General features: G+C 39.6%; 2 protein-coding genes across 5 annotated transcripts in view; one reads left to right on the top strand and one right to left on the bottom strand.

Moving 5' to 3' along the window:
- The window catches only part of GPR89A (G protein-coupled receptor 89A), a 75,431-nt gene that overhangs the window by 48,790 nt on the left and 7,226 nt on the right, over positions 1 to 19,415 (top strand). The window contains exons 11-15 of one of the 4 annotated variants that reach the window (XM_030824738.1): positions 10,741 to 10,836; positions 13,451 to 13,540; positions 17,495 to 17,560; positions 17,704 to 17,937; positions 18,060 to 18,581. In XM_030824738.1, coding sequence (XP_030680598.1) covers positions 10,741 to 10,836; positions 13,451 to 13,540; positions 17,495 to 17,560; positions 17,704 to 17,910 — 459 coding nt within the window. In that variant the 3' untranslated portion in view covers positions 17,911 to 17,937; positions 18,060 to 18,581. Of the gene's footprint in view, positions 1 to 10,740; positions 10,837 to 13,450; positions 13,541 to 17,494; positions 17,561 to 17,703; positions 18,582 to 19,415 lie in introns of those variants that run through there. The other 3 variants (XM_030824739.1, XM_030824740.1, XM_003268081.4) reach the window with 3 other exon arrangements.
- The window catches only part of PDZK1 (PDZ domain containing 1), a 35,985-nt gene continuing 35,297 nt past the window's right edge, over positions 18,728 to 19,415 (bottom strand). The window contains exon 9 of the mRNA XM_003268086.3: positions 18,728 to 19,345. Coding sequence (XP_003268134.1) covers positions 19,292 to 19,345 — 54 coding nt within the window. The 3' untranslated portion in view covers positions 18,728 to 19,291. The remainder of the gene's footprint in view (positions 19,346 to 19,415) is intronic.

Raw genomic sequence — 19,415 nt, 5'->3', positions numbered from 1 at the left:
ATGATCAGTGATACTGAGCTTGAGCTTTTTTTCATATGTTTGTTGGCTGCATAAATGTCTTCTTTTGAGAATTGTCTGTTCATGTCCTTTGCTTACTTTTTAGTGGGGTTGTTTGATTTTTTTCTTGTAAATTTGTTTAAGTTCCTTGTAGATTCTGGATATTAGGCCTTTGTCAGATGGATAGATTGCAAAAATTTTCTGCCATTCTGTTGGTTGTCTATTCACCCTGATGATAGTTTCTTTAGCTGTGCAGAAGCTCTTTAGTTTAATTAGATCCCATTTGTCAATTTTTGCTTTTGTGGCAATTGCTTTTGACATTTTTGTTGTGAAACCTTTGCCTGTGCCATGTCCTGAATGGTATTGCCTAGATTTTCTTCTAGGGTTTTTATAGCTTTGGGTTTTACATTTAAGTCTTTAATCCATCTTGAGTTAGTTTTTGTATAAGGTGTAAAGAAGGGTTCCAGTTTCAATTTTCTGCATATGGCTAGCCAGTTTTCCCAGCACCATTTATTAAATAGGGAATCCTTTCCCTATTGCTTGTTTTTGTCAGTTTTGTCAAAGATCAGATGGCTGTAGATGTGTGGTCTTATTTCTGAGTTCTCTATTCTGTTCCATTGGTCTATGTGTCTGTTTTTGTACCAGTACCATGCTGTTTTGGTTACTGTAACCTTGTAGTATAGTTTGAAGTCAGGTAGCATGATGCCTCTAGCTTTGTTCTTTTTGCTTACAGTTGTCTTGACTTGTACGGGCTCTTTTTTGCTTCCATATTGAATTTTAAAATAGTTTTTTTCTAATTCTGGGAAGAATGTCAATGGTAGTTTAATGGGAGTAGCACTGAATTTATAAATTACTTTGGGCAGTATGGCCATTTTCATGATATTGATTCTTCCTCTCTGGGAGCATGGAGTGTTTTTCCATTTGTATGTGTCCTCTCTGATTTCCTTGAGCAGTGGTTTGTAGTTCTCCTTGAAGAGGTCCTTCACTCCCCTTGTTAGCTGTATTCCTAGGTATTGTATTCTCTTTGTAGCAATTGTAAATGGGAGTTCATTCATGATTTGGCTCTCTGCTTGTCTGTTGTTGGTGTATAGGAATGCTTGTGATTTTTGCACATTGACTTTGTATCCTGAGACTTTGCTGAAGTTGCTTATCAGTTTAGGTAGCTTTTGGGCTGAGACGATGGGGTTTTCTAGATAGAAGATTATGTCATATGCAAACAAAGACAATTTGACTTTCTCTCTTCCTATTTGAATACCCTTTATTTCTTTCTCTTGCCTGATTACCCTGGCCAGAACTTCCAATACTATGTTGAGGAGGAGTGGTAAGAGAGGGCGTCCTATCTTGTGCCAGTTTTCAAAGGGAATGCTTCCAGCTTTTGCCCATTCAGTGTGATATTGGCTGTGGGTTTATTATAAATCACTCTTATTATTTTGAGGTATGTTCCATCAATACCTAGTTTATTGAGAGTTTTTAGCATGAAGGGATGTTGAATTTTATCAAAGGCCTTTTCTGTGTCTATTGAGATAATCATGTGGTTTTTGTCATTGGTTCTGTTTATGTGATGGATTACATTTATTGATTTGTGTATGTTGAACCAGTGTTGCATACTGGGGATGAAGCTGACTTGATCATGGTAGATGAGCTTTTTGATGTGCTGCTGGATTTGGTTTGCCAGTATTTTATTGAGGATTTTCACATCAATGTTCTTCAGGGATATTGGCCTGAAGTTTTCTTTTTTTTGTTGTATCTCTGCCAGATTTTGGTATCAGAATGAGCTGGCCTCATAAAATGAGTTAGGGAGGAGTCCCTCTTTTTCATGTTGTTTGGAATAGTTGCAGAAGAAATGGTATCAGCTCCTCTTTTTACCTCTGAATTCAGCTGTAAATCCATCTGGTCCTGGGCTTTCCTTGGATGGTAGGCTTATTACTGCCCCAAATCAGAACTCCCTATGGGTCTATTCAGGGATTCAACTTCTTCCTGGTTCAGTCTTGGGAGGGTGTATGTGTCCAAGAATTTATCCATTTGTTCTAGACTTTCTAGTTTATTTGCATAGAGGTGTTTATAGTATTCTCTGATGGTTATTTGTATTTCTGTGGGATCAGTGGTGATGTCCCCTTTATCATTCTTTATTGTGTCTGTTTGATTCTTCTTTTCTTCTTTATTAGTCTGGTAGTGGTCTATTTTATTGATCTTTTCAAAAAACTGGCTCCTGGATTAGTTGATTTTTTTGAAGGGTTTTTCGTGTCTCTATCTCCTGCAGTTCTGCTGTGACCTTGGTTATTTCTTATATTCTGCTAGCTTTGGGGTTTGTTTGCTCTTGGTTCTCTAGTTCTTTTAGTTGTGATGTTAGGGTGTCGATTTGAGATCTTTCTAGCTTTTTGATATGGGCATTTAGTGCTATCCATTTCCCTCTTAACACTGCTTTAGCTGTGTCCCAGAGATTCTGGTATGTTGTCTCTTTGTTCTCATAGTGTCAAATAACTTCTTGATTTCTGCCTTAATTTCATTATTTATGGAGGAGTCGTTCAGGAGCAGGTTGTTCAGTTTTCACGTAGTCGTGTAGTTTTGAGTTAGTTTCTTAGTCTTGAGTTCTAATTTGATTGTCCTGTGGTCTGAGAGACTGTTATGATTTCAGTTCTTTTGCATTTGCTGAGGAGTGTTCTACTTCCAATTATGTGATCAATTTTAGAGTATGTGCCATGTGGCACCAAGAAGAATGTATATTCTGTTGTTTTTGGGTAGAGAGTTCTGTAGATGTCTATCAGGTCCACTTGATCCAGAGCTGAGTTCAAGTCCTAAATATACTTGTTAATTTTCTGTCTCAATGATCTGTGTAACATTGACTGTGGGGTGTTAATGCCTCCCACTATTATTATGTGAGAGTATAAGTCTCTTTGTAGGTCTCTAAGAACTTGTTTTATAGATCTGGGTGCTCCTGTATTGGGTGTGTATATATTTAGGATAGTTAGCTCTTGTTGAATTGAACCCTTTAGCATTATGTAAAGCCCTTCTTTGTCTTTTTTGATCTTTGTTAGTTTAAAGTCTGTTTTGTCAGAAACTAGGATTGCAACCCCTGCTTTTTTTTTGCTTTCCATTTGCTTGGTAAATTTTCCTCCATCCCTTTATTTTGAGCCTATGTGTGTCTTTGCACATGAGATGGGCCTCCTGAATACAGCACACTGATGGGTCTTGATTCTTTATCCAGCTTGCAATTCTGTGTCTTTTAATTGGGGCATTTAGCCCATTTACATTTAAGGTTAAAATTGTTATGTGTGATTTGATCCTGTCATCATGATGCTAGCTGGTTATTTTGCAGACTTGTTATTGTAGTTGCTTCACAGTGTCATTGCTTTGTGTACTTCAGTGTGTTTTTGTAGTGGCTGGTAATAGTTTTTCCTTTCCATATTTAGTGCTTCCTTCAGGAGTTCTTGCAAGGTGGTGACAAGTTCCCTCAGCATTTGCTTGTCTGAAAAGGATTTTATTTATCCTTCACTTATGAAGCTTAGTTTGGCCAGATAGGAAATTCTGGGTTGGAAATTCTTTTCTTTAAGAATGTTGAGCTGAGCGCGGTGGCTCATGCCGGTAATCCCAGCACTTTGGGAGGCCGAGGCAGGCGGATCACGAGGTCAGGAGATCGAGACCATCCTGGCTAACACGGTGAAACCCCATCTGTACTATAAACACAAAAAATTAGCCGGGCGTGGTGGCGGGTGCCTGTAGTCCCAGCTACTCGGAGAGGCTGAGGCAGGAGAATGGCATGAACCCGGGAGGCGGAGCTCGCAGTGAGCCGAGATTGCGCCACTGCACTCCAGCCTGGGTGACAGAGGGAGACTCCGTCTCAAAAAAAAAAAACAGAATGTTGAATATTGACTCCCAGTTGCTTCTGGCTTATAGGGTTTCCACTGAGAGGTCCACTGTTAGTCTCAGTGGACTTTCCTTTGTAGGTGACCTGTCCTTTCTCTCTGGCTGCCCTTAACATTTTTTCCTTCATTTCGACCTTGGAGAATCTGATGATTATGTGTCTTGGGGTTGATCTTCTCATGGAGTATTTTACTGGAGTTCTCTGGATTTCCTGAATTTGAATGTTGGCCTGTCTTGCTAGGTTGGAGAAGTTCTGGCTTGTCTTGCTAGGTTGGGGAAGTTCTCCTGGATGATATCCTGAAGTATGTTTTCCAACTTGAAACTTGGTTCCGTTCTCCCTGTCTCTTCTAGGTACCCGAATCAGCCGTAGGTTCGGTATTTTTATATAATCCCATAGTTCCCTTTCTCTGCCTGTCTTATTTCAGCAAGATAGTCTTCAAGCTCTGAGATTCTTTCCTCTGCTTAGTCTCTTCAGCTGTTGATACTTGTGGTTGCATTGTGAATGTCACATTGTGTATTTCAGCTCCATCAGGTTGTTTATGTTCCTCTTTAAACGGGTTATTCTGGTTAACAGCTCCTATAATGTTTTATCATGGTTCTTGGCTTCTTTGCATTGGGTTAGAACATTACTCCTTTTGCTCAGCGAAGTTTGTTACTGCCCACCTTCTAAAGCCTACTTCTGTCAGTGCATCCATCTCAGCCTCAGCCTCAGCCCAGTTCTGTGCCCTTGCTGGAGAGGTGTTGTGATCATTTGGAGAAGAGGCACTCTGGCTTTTTGAGTTTTCACCGTTTTTGTGTTGATTCTTTCTCATCATCCTCAGTTTATCTACCTTCGATTTTTGAGGCTGTTGACCTTTGGATGGGGTTTTTGTGGGGTCTTTTTTTGTTGATGTTGTTGTTGTTGCTTTCTGTTTGTTTGTTTTTAACAGTCAGGCCCTTCTTCTGTAGGGCTGCTGCCATTTGTTGGGGGTCGAATCTATACCCTACTCTCCTGGGTCCCTCTCGCACCTGGAGGTATTACCAGTGGAGGCTGCAGAACAGCAAAGATGGCAGTTTGCTCCATCCTCTGGGAGGAAGCACTGACCTGATGCCGGCACGAACGTTCCTGTATAAGGTGTCTGGCGAGCCCTGGTGGGGGGCGGGTCTCAGTCAGGAGGCACAGGATCAGGGACCTGCTTAAGGAAGCACTCTGACTGCCCCTTGGCAGAGCAGGTGTGCTGCACTGAAGGGAATCCCCCTCCTCTGGACTGCCCAGACCCTTCAGAGCCAGCAGGCAGGAAAGAGTAAGTCTGCTGAACCACGAAGACGGTAGCCACCCCTACCCCCGGGGGCTCCTTCCCAGGGAGATCAGTTCTGCCCATAAACCCCTACCTGGAGTTGCTGACATTTCTGCAGGGAGGCCCTGCCTAGTGAGGAGGAATGGATCCGAGTCCCACCTAAAGAAGCAGTCTGGCCACAATTTGCCACTGCCACTGTGCTGTGCTGTGGGGAATTCCTCCTGGTCCAAACCACCTATTCTCCCCAGCACTGGCAGGGGAAAAGGGCAGACTGGACCCACAGTGATGGCGGCCATCCCAGGAACTTGGTCATCTTAGGCAATTTCCAGCCTGCTGCTGCTGGCTGCAACCTCAGTGGCCACTGAGCGTCTGGGCAGCTCTGTGCTTGGGTTCCAAGGCCCTGTTGGCCTGGGCTTACGAGGGGATCTCCTGATCCACGGGTTGCACAGATCTGTGGAAGAAGCATGGTTTCCTGGACAGGGTGCCACAATCACTCACCGCCTTCCTTGGTTGGGGATGGGAACTTCCTTTGCCCTATGCGGCTCCCAGGTGGGGCTGTTGTACTACCCTGCTTTTCCTCGCTCTCCATGGGTCGTGCCAACCGCCTAGTTAGTCCCAATGAGAGAACCTGGTTACCTCAACCTGAAAGTGCAACATTCACTCGCTGTTTTCATTCTTGATAGGAGCGGCCAACAGCAGCTACTTTTAGTTGGTCACCTTGGCCCCTCCCTCGACCTTGCCAGTGTTTTCATTAAGTTGTTCCTTTCCCCGTCCTTCCTTCCTTCCTTCCTTCTTATCCTTTTTCTCCTGCTCCTCCTCCAGCCTTATTGCACTGACTAAAACCTTCAGTACAAAGTTGAATAGAAGTGGTAGGAATAGTCATCCTACTGTTATTCCAGCTCTTAGGGAGATAGCATCCAGTCTCACCTTTCATTATGATGTTAGGTTTTCCCTAGATGCCCTTTATCAGGTTGAGGAAGTTCCATTCTAATCATAGTTTATTGAGTATTGTTAATCATGAAAAGGTGTTGGATTTTGTTAAATGCTTTTACTGCATCTATTGAGATGATCGATATTTTTCTTCTTTAGTCTGCTATAGTTGATTACATTCATTAATTTTTGAATATTAAACCAATCTTGCATTCCTAGAATAAACCTCACTTGGTCATGGTGAATTATCATTTTTCTATTTTGTTAGATTCAATTTGCTAAAGTTATGTTAAGAATGCTTGCATTGTCTGAGCATGTTGGCTCACACCTGTATTCCCAGTACTTTGGGAGGCTGAAGCAGGAGAACTGCTTGAGGCCAGGAATTTGAGACCAGCCTGGGCAGCATAGCAAGACCCCATCTCAGCAAAACAATAAAAATTAACTGAGTGTGGTAGCATGCCTGTGTTCCCAGCTACTCAGGAGGCTATGGTGGGAGGATCGCTTGAGCCCAGAAGTCCAAGGCCTCAGTGAGCTATTATCACGCCACTGCACTCCAGCTTGAATGACAGAGGGAGATTCTGTCTCAAAAAAAGAAAAAAAAAATTGCCTCCATATGTATGAGGATATTGGACTATAGTTTTCTTTTCTCATAATGTCTTTATTTGGTTTTGGTGTCAGAGTAATGCTTGCTGACCTTAGAGAATGAGTTGAAAAGTACTGCCACCTCTTTAAATTAGTGGAAAAGTATGTGTGGAGATGTTGTTATTTCTCCCCTAAATGTGTTGTAGAGTTTATCAATAAAGCCGTCTGGGCCTGGAGGTTTCTTTGCAGGAAGATTTTTTTAAACTACCAATTCTTTTTTTTAAAGATAGAGGGTTTATGCAGGTTATCTATTTCTTCTTGAATGAGCTCTTGCAATTTGGGTCTCAAGGAATTTGTCTATTTTTATTGAAGTTGTCAAATTTATTGGCATGGTATTGCTCATAATATTCTTACTATCCTTTTAATATCTATAGAACCTGTAGAGACTGTTCTTTTTTACATGTAACAGGTTTATTGAGATATGATTCACATACAATACAATATACTCATTTAGTGTACAATGCAGTAGTTCTTAATATATTCATAGTTTTATAACCATTACCACAATCAATTTTTGAACATTTTTATCAAGCCAAAAAGAAATTCCATACTCATTAGTAGTGATTCCCCATTTCCCTCCAATTCCCACTCCCTCAGCCCTTAGCAACCACTAATCTATTTTCTGTCTCTATAGATTTCCCTATTCTGGATGTTTCATATAAATGGAATCACATAATTTATATTGTTTTATGATTGGCTTCTCTCATGTAGCATAATGGGATTGGGGAGGGCTTTTTAAATGTAATTTTAAAAAGTATATATTTTTTTTTCATAGAGACGAGTCTCACTACATCGCCCAGGCTGAGCCACTGTACCCAGCCCTAGCATAATGTTTTTAAGGTACATCCATGTTCATAGTATCTATCAATACTTCATTCCTGGCCAGGCACAGTGGCAGATGCCTGTAATCCCAACACTTTGGGAGGCCGAGGCAGAAGGATCACTTGAGCCCAGGAGTTTGAGACTATCCTGAGAAACAAAGGGAAACCCCATTATTTACCCCTCCCTCCCCGACACACACACACACACACACACACACACACACACACACACACACAAAATTAATACGGCATGGAAGTACATGCCTGTGGCCCCAGCTACTTGGGAGGCTGAGGCGGGGAAGGATCGCTTGAGCCTGGGAAGTTGAAGCTGCAGTGAGCCGTGATTGTGCCACCGCACTCCAGCAGGCAACAGAGCAAGACTGTCTTAAAAAAAAAATTCATTATTTTCTATGGCTGAATAACATCTATTTCATTTTATAGATACACCACATTTTTTATCCATTTATTAGTTGATGTACATTAGGATTATTTCTACTTTTGGGCCATTATCAATAATGCGATGTGAACATTTGTGTATAATTTTTTTGTTTTTGTTTTGAGACAGAGTCTCACTCTGTTGCCCAGGCTGGAGTGCAGTGGGGTGATCTCAGCTCACTTCAACCTCTGCCTCCTGGGTTCAAGCGATTCTCCTGCCTCAGCCGCCTGAGTAGCTGGGATTACAGGTGCGTACCACCATGCCTGGCTGATTTTTCTATTTTTAGTAGAGACGAGGTTTCACCATGTTGGCCAGGCTGATCTCAACTCCTGACCTCAGGTGATCCACCAGCCTTGGCCTCCCAAAGTGCTGGGATTACAGCCACGAGCCACCATGCCCGGCCTCGTATATAAGTTTTTATGTGAATATATGTTTTAATTTCTCTTATGTGTGTATCTAGGGGTAGAGTTGCTGTGTCATATGCTAAGTATATGTTTAACCTTTTTATTTATTTATTTATTGAGACGAGTCTCGCTCTGTCACCCAGGCTGTAGTGCAGTGGTGCAGTCTCAGCTCACTGCAACCTCCGCCTCCCAGGTTCAAGCAATTCTCCTGCCTCAGCGTCCCTAGTAGCTGAGATTACAGGCGCATGCAACCATGCCTGGCTAACTTTTTTGTATTTTTAGTAGAGACAGGGTTTCACCACATTGGCCAGGCTGATCTCTAACTCCTAACCTTGTGATCCACCCGCTTCAGCCTCCCAAAGTGCTAAGATTATAGGCATGAGCCACTGTGACCGGCCTATGTTTAACCTTTTAAAGAACTACCAGACTTTTCCAAAACAGCAGCAACAGCTTACATTCCTGTCAGCAGGGGATGCGTGTTCCAGTTTCTCCACATCCCCACCAACAATTGTTACTAACTTTTTTATTATAGCCATCCTCATGGGTGTGACAGTGATGTCTCTCTTGTTCTTAATATTGGTAACTTGTGACTTCCCTCTTTTGTCTTTATCAGTCTAGTAGAAGTTTATTGGTTTTATTGAACTTTTCAAAGAACCAACTTTTGGGTTAATTAGTTTTCTCTCATTTTTTGCTATTTCATTGATTTCTGCTCTGGTCTTTGTTATTTCCTTTCTTCTGCTTATTTTGAGTCTTCTTTTTCTAATTTCTTAAGATGGAAACTAAGATCATTGATTGGAGACCTTTGCTGATATAGGGGTTTTAATGCTATACATTTCTTGCTATGTACTGCTATACTAGATCTCACAAATTTAATGAATTGTTTTTCTCGTTCAATTCAAAATGCTTTCGAATTTCCCTTTGATTTCTTCTTTGATTCATGGGTGATTTAGAAGTGTGTTATAAAATATTTGAGGATCTTCCAAATATTATTCTCTAATTGATTTCTAATTTAATTTCATGTGGTCTAAGAACATATTTTGTATGATATGAATCTTTTAAATTATTGACTTGTTTTCTGTCTCAGAATATGGTGATAAATGTCTTACATGTATGTGAGTAGAATATGTATTGTGCTCTTGTTGGCAGGAGTGTTCCATAAATGTCAATTACATCAAATTGATTGATAGTATTATTAGAGTTTCTGACTAATTTTATCAGTTATTTAGAGAGGGGATCCAGCTGTTGTGGATTTGTCCATTTCTTTTTTATTTCTATCAGTTTTGCTTTATGTGTTTTGAAGCTCTGTCATTAGGTATATAAACATTTAGAATCATTGTGTACCCCTTGTTGAAATGATCCTTTTATCATTCTGAAATGTCCCTTTTAATACCTAGCAGTATTTTTGCTATGAAATCTACTTTGTCTGACATTAATATAGACATTCTAGCTTTCTTTTGATTAGTGTTAGCATAATATATTTTTCTGTCCTTTTACTTTTAACCTATTTGTATCTTTATATTTATTAAAGTGTTTTTTTCTTAAGGAATATATAGTTGAGTCTTGCATTTTTATCCAATCTAACAACCTCTGCCATTTCATTGACATGTTTAGACCAAGGATCAGCAATCTATAGCCCACATGCCAAACCTAACCACTGCCTGCCTTTGGAAATAAAGTTTTACTGGAATGCAGCCAAGTCCATTCATTTGTGTATTGTCTGTGGCTGCTGTCACACTCCAGTGGCAGAGTTTGCTCACCTATTATGCAGACCATTTACATTTCATGTGATTATTGATGTGGTTGGATTTTATTTTATTTTTTAATGTGGTTGGATTTTAAACTACTGTGTTGCTATTTCTTTTCATTGGTCCCATCTGTTCTTTTCTCCTTTTTTCCTTTTTTTAAACTGCCATCTTGGGGATTAATTGGGAATTTTTCATTATTCCATTTGATATCATTTGTTGACTTAGTAGCTATAACTCCTTTTTTTGTTATTTTAGTATTTGCTGTTAGAGCATTCAGAAAAGAACCACAAGGAATTACCCTGGGATTTCTTGATTCTCTTAATCTGACTTCATCTACCAGAATGTTACCTTTCTGGCTCCTGATAAATTAAGGCATAATGCCGTAGCTTTATTCCCCTTGACTGTTTACAGAAAAGAAAGATGGAGTAAATGGGGACTTTTGTTTGCCTATATATGAGTATCCAAAATAGATTTCATATATATGATTTGGATTAAGAGTAGAATTGCATTTTTAGGAACATTGACCTGTAAGATATGTTATAGTGATTAATTCATTAGTTTGAGTCACTTTTTGAAATAGTAAGTGATTGTTAATATGCTCCGAGGTAAAAATCTGCATCTTTGCAGGCTACCATCAATATTGTTTTTGATCGAGTTGGGAAAACGGATCCTGTCACAAGAGGCATTGAGATCACTGTGAATTATCTGGGAATCCAATTTGATGTAAGTGTTATATCAAGATCCTGGTTTGTCATGTTTCTTTCTGTTTTATCTGCCATAACTTATCATTGCTAAGATTCTAATTTGTATACTTTAGGTACTTGCTTCTGCTTTTGTTCCCACTCTGTATATTTTGACATATTCACATGGAAAATTTTTATATTTTGATGTATTCACATGGAAAATTTGTAAAAGGCCAAGATTCTCTCTCTTAACATAAAGCCAGAAGTAATGACTGATAGTTAATATTGTCATGGATGCTGATTATTTCTTTTTTCTTTTTTTTTTTTTATACTTTAGGGTTTTAGGGTACATGTGCACAATGTGCAGGTTTGTTACATATGTATCCATGTGCCATGTTGATTTCCTGCACCCATTAACTCGTCATTTAGCATTAGGTGTATCTCCTAATGCTGTCCCTCCCCCCTCCCCCCACCCCACAACAGTCCCCGGAGTGTGATGTTCCCCTTCCTGTGTCCATGAGTTCTCATTGTTCAATTCCCACCTATGAGAGAGAACATGCGGTGTTTGGTTTTTTGTCCTTGCGATAGTTTACTGAGAATGATGTTTTCCAGTTTCATCCATGTCCCTACAAAGGACACGAACTCATCATTTTTTATGGCTGCATAGTATTCCATGGTGTATATGTGCCACATTTTCTTAATCCAGTCTATCGTTGTTGGACATTTGGGTTGGTTCCAACTCTTTGCTATTGTGAATAGTGCCGCAATAAACATACGTGTGGGATGCTGATTATTTCTACAGCTGCTCCTCTGCTTCTCTATAGGCAGCTACCAGTTTACCATTTTTTCCCCACCAAGGTATTCAAATACTTCTTTATGTGATTCTTGATGAGCTCTTCAAACACACAACTCACCTTTGATGCCCCAGTGGAAAATTAGCTACTAATTAGTGTTGTGTTAGAGCTGAAACGATTTCTGCTGTAAGAAATGATCTTTATCAATTAAGGTAGACCTTGGGCTAAAGATGGTCACTGTCACCTATGCACAAAATTGTTTTTTTAAATTGTCTTTTTACTGTTTCATAATACCACTGTCATAAATTCCTAATTGAAGTTCAGTGTCTTTATTCATAAACCAGAGCCAATGACTCTGGCTGAATAGCACTCTAATAGTAAGACCAATGTCATATTCTTAGTCCCAGTGTAGGCCATTTAGCTGTCCTGTCAGCCTAGACGCAGACTGCATGCTACCCCCAGCCATCCATCCCAGCCAGACGTGCCCCTGATCTCAAAAGGACTTGGATGAAATGAAAATGAACCAGAGCAAATTAAGCCCCAGTCCTTGAGAAACAGCTCAATGTACATGTTTCTTGATGCTAGATCAATAGTGTATCCTCTTTGAGTGTGAAAGAACATGGTATCTTTTCTTCAAGTTGTATATAAATTATATTAAGTATGCTTTACAGGCCACGCACTACTGTGGCTCACGTCTGTAGTCCCAGCACTTTGAGAGGCCGAGACAGATCACTTGAGTCCAGGAGTTCAAGACCAGCCTGGGCAACATGGTGAAAACCTGTCTCTAGAAAAAATATAAAAATTAGCTGGACATGGTGGCATGCACCTGTAGTCCCAGCTATGCAGGAGTCTGAAGCAGGAGGATCACTTGAGCCGGGGAGACAGAAGTTGCAGTGAGCTGAGATAGTGCCACTGCACTCCACTCTGGGCGATAGAGTGAGACCCCTGTCTCAAAAAACAACAAAAAGTATGCCTTGCTGTTGTTGCATTTGTGTTTCCTGAAGTGTTTTACTGGGCTGAATTTTTAGCAATGCTTTTCCTTTTCTGTACTTTCTGAGGATACTTACACGGCCATGTATATATTCCATCTATAATTCATCTGTTTATGCCATATTTTGTAATTCTGAATAACAAATCTTTTAGATGTTAGTAATAGCAGCTCCCTTTTAGATACTTTTCAGAACTGAATCAAACACAGGGTCCCAAAACTCCTTCTCACTATGAAGCAATACAGGAGGAGAAAAAGGTATCATGTGGTTCCAGTGAAGTTCAACTACTTCCTAGAATTTAGCTGAGAATGTCTATATATTCTTTTACTATAAAAAGAAAGATTCTTGAAGTTTTGGTGGTTAGGGAACTATTATTCATAGATAGAAAATAAGCTATTATTTAGTTTCCTTTTAATTCCTGCTTTTCATTTATCACAGTAAAACTGTGTCATTAGTTCTGTTTTTTCTGATTTATTAGCGTTATTTTTGTCACTTCTCAGTACTTGCTGCCGGGCATGGTGACTCATGCCTGTAATACCAACACTTTGGGAGGCTGATATGGGAGTATTGCTTGAGCCCAGGAGTTTGAGACCAGCCTGAACTACATAGCAAGACCCTGGCTCTACAAAAAAAATTTTTTTTTAATTTTAAGGTTTAATTAAGTCTGCTAATTAAGATATCTACTGCAGTCTTTCTGTAGTTGTTTTATTTGCCACTTACTTGCTTTCCTCTCTCCCTTAAGAAAAAAAATCAGGTTGGGTCTAATAAAGCTCCCTCTCACAGTCACGTAAATGATCAGGATATAGCTTAGCCTTTATATCTCTCTGAACAGAGATTTAGCACATATTTTTTCTTCCTGTTATGGTGGCAGGTGAAGTTTTGGTCCCAACACATTTCCTTCATTCTTGTTGGAATAATCATCGTCACATCCATCAGAGGATTGCTGATCACTCTTACCAAGGTATGTTTTATCACAGTGTTAAAAAGTACTGCTTATCATTTGTTTAATTAAATGTGGTACCAGCCGGGTGTGGTGGTTCACGCCTGTAATCCCAACACTTTGGAAGGCTGAGGTCGGTGGATCACGAGGTCAGGAGATCGAGTCCATCCTAGCCAACATGGTGAAACCCCATCTCTACTAAAAATACAACAAATTAGCTGGGTGTGGTGGCACATGCCTGTAGTCCCAGCTACTCGGGAGGCTGAGTCAGGAGAATCACTTGAACCCAGGGAGTGGAGATTGCAGTGAGCCAAGGTCGCACACTGCACTCCAGCCTGGTGACAGAGCGAGACTCCATCTCAAAAAAAAAAAAAAAAAAAAGGTGGTCCATGAGATAATTTTACCTCATTAAGAATTCTGCCTCCTGAGACTTTAAACAACAGTCCCAAGGATTTAAAAGACATACAACAGAATTTTTAAAAGTTAAACTACTACATAAATTGATGATGATATATTTACATCATATACCAATTATAGATGAGTACATTCACTAAAGGCAATAGAGTAAGATATGGGTCTGTTTTGTTCACTGATATGTTATCAGTATCTAGAACAGAACCTAGCACATGGTAGGCAGATATTCAGCAGATATTTGAGACTGGAAGAATAATTGTGAGAATCACTTATAGAGAAGATATGGAAGTAAGGGAGCAGAATATAGCAAGTCCTCAGTGTCATCAATAAGTTCTTGGAAACAGCGGCTTTAAGCAAAACTGTATATACCAACTCCTCAAAAAAATGTTTCATTCAACATTTCATTATAATGCTGTGAGAAAAATGTAGTTTTGTTATATATCATTTCACTTAAAATCTCAGTTTCCAAGATCCTATAAATAGCATTAAGTAAGGACCTACTGAATTCAACTATTTTCTTTTTTTTTGTTTTTAATTGTACTTTAAGTTCTAGGGTACATGTGCACAACGTGCAGGTTTGTTACATATGTATACATGTGCCATGTTGGTGTGCTGCACCTATTAACTTGTCATTTACATTAGGTATATCTCCTAATGCTGTCCCTCCCTCACCCCCCCACCCCACGACAAGCCCCATTGTGTGATGTTCCCCTTCCTGTGTCCAAGTGTTCTCATTGTTCAATTCCCACCTATGAGTGAGAACATGCGGTGTTTGGCTTTTTGTCCTTGCAATAGTTTGCTGAGAATGATGATTTCCAGCTTCATCCATGTCCCTACAAAGGACATGAACTCATCCTTTTTATGGCTGCATAGTATTCCATGGTGTATATGTGCCACATTTTCTTAATCCAGTCTGTCATTGTTGGACATTTGGGTTGGTTCCAAGTCTTTGCCATTGTGAATAGTGCCGCAATAAACACGTGTGCATGTGTCTTTATAGCAGCATGATTTATAGTCCTTTGGGTATATACCCAGTAATGGGATGGCTGAGTCAAATGTTATTTCTAGTTCTAGATCCTTGAGGAATCGCCACACTGACTTCCAAAATGGTTGAACTAGTTTACAGTCCCACCAACAGTGTAAAAGTGTTCCTATTTCTCCACATCCTCTCCAGCACCTGTTGTTTCCCGACTTTTTAATGATCACCATTCTAACTGGTGTGAGATGGTATCTCATTGTGGTTTTGATTTGCATTTCTCTGATGGCCAGTGATGATGAGCATTTTTTCATGTGTCTGTTGGCTGCATAAATGTCTTCTTTTGAGAAGTGTCTGTTCATATCCTTTGCCCACTTTTTGATGGGGTTGTTTTTTTCTTGTAAATTTGTGTGAGTTCTTTGTAAATTCTGGGTATTAGCCCTTTGTCAGATGAGTAGATTGCAAAAATTTTCTCCCATTCTGTAGGTTGCCTGTTCACTCGGATGGTAGTTTCTTTTGCTGTGCAGAAGCTCTTTAGTTTAATTAGATCCCATTTGTCAATTTTGGCTTTTGTTGCCATTGCTTTTGGTGTTTTGGACATGAAGTCCTTGCCCATGCCTGTGTCCTGAATGGTATTGCCTAGGTTTTCTTCTAGGGTTTTTATGGTTTTAGGTCTAACATTTAAGTCTTTAATCCATCTTGAATTAATTTTTGTGTAAGGTGTAAGGAAGGGATCCAGTTTCAGCTTTCTACTTATGGCTAGCTAGTTTTCCCAGCACCATTTGTTAAATAGAGAATCCCTTCCCCATTTCTTGTTTTTGTCAGGTTTGTCAAAGATCAGATGGTTGTAGATGTGTGGTATTATTTCTGAGGGCTCTGTTCTGTTCCATTGGTCTATATCTCTGTTTTGGTACCAGTACCATGCTGTTTTGGTTACTGTAGCCTTGTAGTATAGTTTGAAGTCAGCGTGATGCCTCCAGCTTTGTTCTTTTGGTTTAGGATTGACTTGGCAATGCAGGCTCTTTTTTGATTCCATATGAACTTTAAAGTAGTTTTTTCCAATTCTGTGAAGAAAGTCATTGGTAGCTTGATGGGGATGGCATTGAATCTATAAATTACCTTGGGCAGTATGGCCATTTTCATGATACTGATTCTTCCTATCCATGAGCATGGAATGTTCTTCCGTATGTTTGTGTCCTCTTTTATTTCGTTGAGCAGTGGTTTGTAGTTCCCCTTGAAGAGGTCCTTCACATCCCTTGTAAGTTGGATTCCTAGGTATTTTATTCTCTTTGAAGCAATTGTGAATGGGAGTTCACTCATGATTTGGCTGTCTTTTACTGGTGTATAAGAATGATTGTGATTTTTGCACATTGATTTTGTATCCTGAGACTTTGCTGAAGTTGTTTATCAGCTTAAGGAGATTTTGGGCTGAGATGATGGGGTTTAAATAAATAAATATACAATCATGTCATCTGCAAACAGGGACAATTTGACTTCCTCTTTTCCTAATTGAATACCCTTTATTTCTTTCTGCTGCCTGATTGCCCTGGCCAGAACTTCCAACACTATGTTGAATAAGAGTGGTGAGAGAGGACATCCCTGTCTTGTGCCAGTTTTCAAAGGGAATGCTTCCAGTTTTTGCCCATTCAGTATGATATTGGCTGTGGGTTTGTCATAAATAGCTCTTATGATTTTGAGATAACGTCCCATCAATACCTAATTTATTGAGAGTTTTTAGCATGAAGGGCTGTTGAATTTTGTCAAAGGCCTTTTCTGCATCTATTGAGATAACCATGTGGTTTTTGTCTTTGGTTCTGTTTATATGCTGGATTACGTTTATTGATTTGCATATGTTGAACCAGCTTTGCATCCCAGGGATGAAGCCCACTTGATCATGGTGGATAAGCTTTTTGATGTGCTGCTGGATTCGGTTTGCCAGTATTTTATGAGGATTTTTGCATCGATGTTCATCAGCGTCTAAAATTCTCTTTTTTTGTTGTGTCTCTGCCAGGTTTTGATATCAGGATGATACCCTAACTCATTTTATGAGGCCAGCGTCATCCTGATACCAAAGCCTGAAATCAACTATTTTCTAATCAATGTAGGAAGACTTCACGGAGGTGGAAAGTGAGTCCTCTCTGGTAGGAAAGGTAGGGATTTAAAATCCAGGAGCTTTTGAATGAAAGAGAAGTGGTTAGGACAGGAAGGGATCTGCAGGCATCTAGCACAATTTTAGAAAGAGCACGGGAGCCTACTAACAATTACAAATGCTTGGAGTAGGCTGGAGTGATCTGACAATGTTTTATAGTGATGTCAAGTCGTATGTATCACATAGTTTCTGAAGTTTGATAGCAATAGGAATCCTTTCATATGTTATGTAATTAAATTACCTCCAGGGGGAAAGTATAACTTTTTCAGCAGTCTATTTTAAGTCTCTTCTTTAGAGTCTTAATCATATGAATTGTTCTATACAGGATTGTGGCATGGAAGAGACACTTTTAATCAAATGTTAACCATATTTCTTACTGTTCGTGACACAGGAATCTAACAGTACTGCATAAATTTATCTCCCTCTTTCTTGACAGTTCTTTTATGCCATCTCTAGCAGTAAGTCCTCCAATGTCATTGTCCTGCTATTAGCACAGATAATGGTAAGTTTAATGAGTTACCTTTATGTTTACAGCTGTAAAATATCAGAAATGTGCTTGATACTTTTAAGAATTTTAATAATTTCCTTTGTCCTGTTCCTCACTACATTCAGAGTCACTTCTGGATTAATTCATTTGACTTACAGGGCATGTACTTTGTCTCCTCTGTGCTGCTGATCCGAATGAGTATGCCTTTAGAATACCGCACCATAATCACTGAAGTCCTTGGAGAACTGCAGTTCAACTTCTATCACCGTTGGTTTGATGTGATCTTCCTGGTCAGCGCTCTCTCTAGCATACTCTTCCTCTATTTGGCTCACAAACAGGCACCAGAGAAGCAAATGGCACCTTGAACTTAAGCCTACTACAGACTGTTAGAGGCCAGTGGTTTCAAAATTTAGATATTAGAGGGGGGGAAATGGAACCAGGGCCTGACATTTTATAAACAAACAAAATGCTGTGGTAGCATTTTTCACCTCATAGCATACTCCTTCCCCCTCAGGTGGTACTATGACCATGAGTAGCATCAGCCAGAACACGAGAGGGAGAACTAACTCAAGACAGTACTCAGCAGAGAGCATCCTGTGTGGATTTGAGGCTGGTGTAGAGGCGGAGAGGAGCCAAGGAACTAAAGGGGAAAAATACACTGGAACTCTGGGGCAAGAGATGTCTATGGTAGCTGGGCCAAACACATAGGATTTCCATTTTAAGGTTCACATGGAAAAGGTTATAGCTTTGCCTTGAGATTGACTCATTAAAATCAGAGACTGTAACACTTTGGCCTTACGTTCATTTTATCAAGCATAACTTCATATTATGCTTGTGTGATCTAACATGAGTTAGCATCCCACACCTCCTCATCTGATCCTGCCCCATTAAAATAACCAAGAGGTTATCTGTTCTTTTCCGGGAAAGGGGTGGTATGCACCTGAAATAGATTCTACCAAAAGAGAGATTTCAGTTATGTCATTTTTTCTTGATTTCCTGTGAACTCTTAGTATTATACCCTACTTTCAATTTGGTAGTGATGTTTCCTTTTTTTTTTCTATCTGCCCTTCACGCTGTGGGGTGAAACTGTGAATAACTTAACTGGGGGAATAAGTCACTTGTGAAAGGGAAATGTTGAAAAATTTTTAGAACACTCAGACATGCAATTTAAGAAAATTCTGAATTTTATTACTAAGGTCTTATTCTGTACTTTATTGTGTTTTGGGTTTCTAGAGGCAAATGAAGGTTAAAGCATAAAAAGTGAATCCAAAACAAAAGCACTATCAAGCATACTCAAAAGGTATTTGTTAATGGTATTTATTCTAGCAACCACAACATTGTTACAAAAGCACAATTTTAATAGGCTTATCTGCTAAGATGCTTTAATAAGCAGCTGTCACCTATACAGAGTTATGAATCATCTTTGGTGCTCAAGGAACCTGTAGAAGTAAGAGACATCATCATACAGAGAAATGTAGTTAAGTTGAAGCTTGGAAGAGATCACATGAAAAAAATCTAGCTCTTGCCTTATCTCTTCCTAAGTTAAGCATAAAATTAGCCGTCTGCAATAGCCGCCTGTAAGACAAATGATAACAGAAGACAATCACACATGGTGAATGGTTTCCAGTGGAGTTTTTCTTCTAAAGAGACAGTAAACAGGTCACAACTCATTCCTTGAGAAAGGATTCCTATTAAATACCCAGAAACAGCTATCAAATAAACAGCCAAAGCTATTACTTGTTTTCATCACATCTCTGTATCTTCAGAATTGGAAGAAGAATGTGAGGCTGTACTGTGGGCCTGTGTATAAGAAAACAAAGAATTTACAAATGGTAGAGTAATGAAAGAGGGATGATCTATTCTAGAGTTG

This window comes from Nomascus leucogenys, chromosome 12, assembly GCF_006542625.1.
Source record: "Nomascus leucogenys isolate Asia chromosome 12, Asia_NLE_v1, whole genome shotgun sequence".
NCBI lineage: Eukaryota > Metazoa > Chordata > Mammalia > Primates > Hylobatidae > Nomascus > Nomascus leucogenys.
The sequence above is the reverse complement of the archived record's forward strand: the minus strand, read 5'-3'. Positions and strand labels throughout refer to the sequence as shown.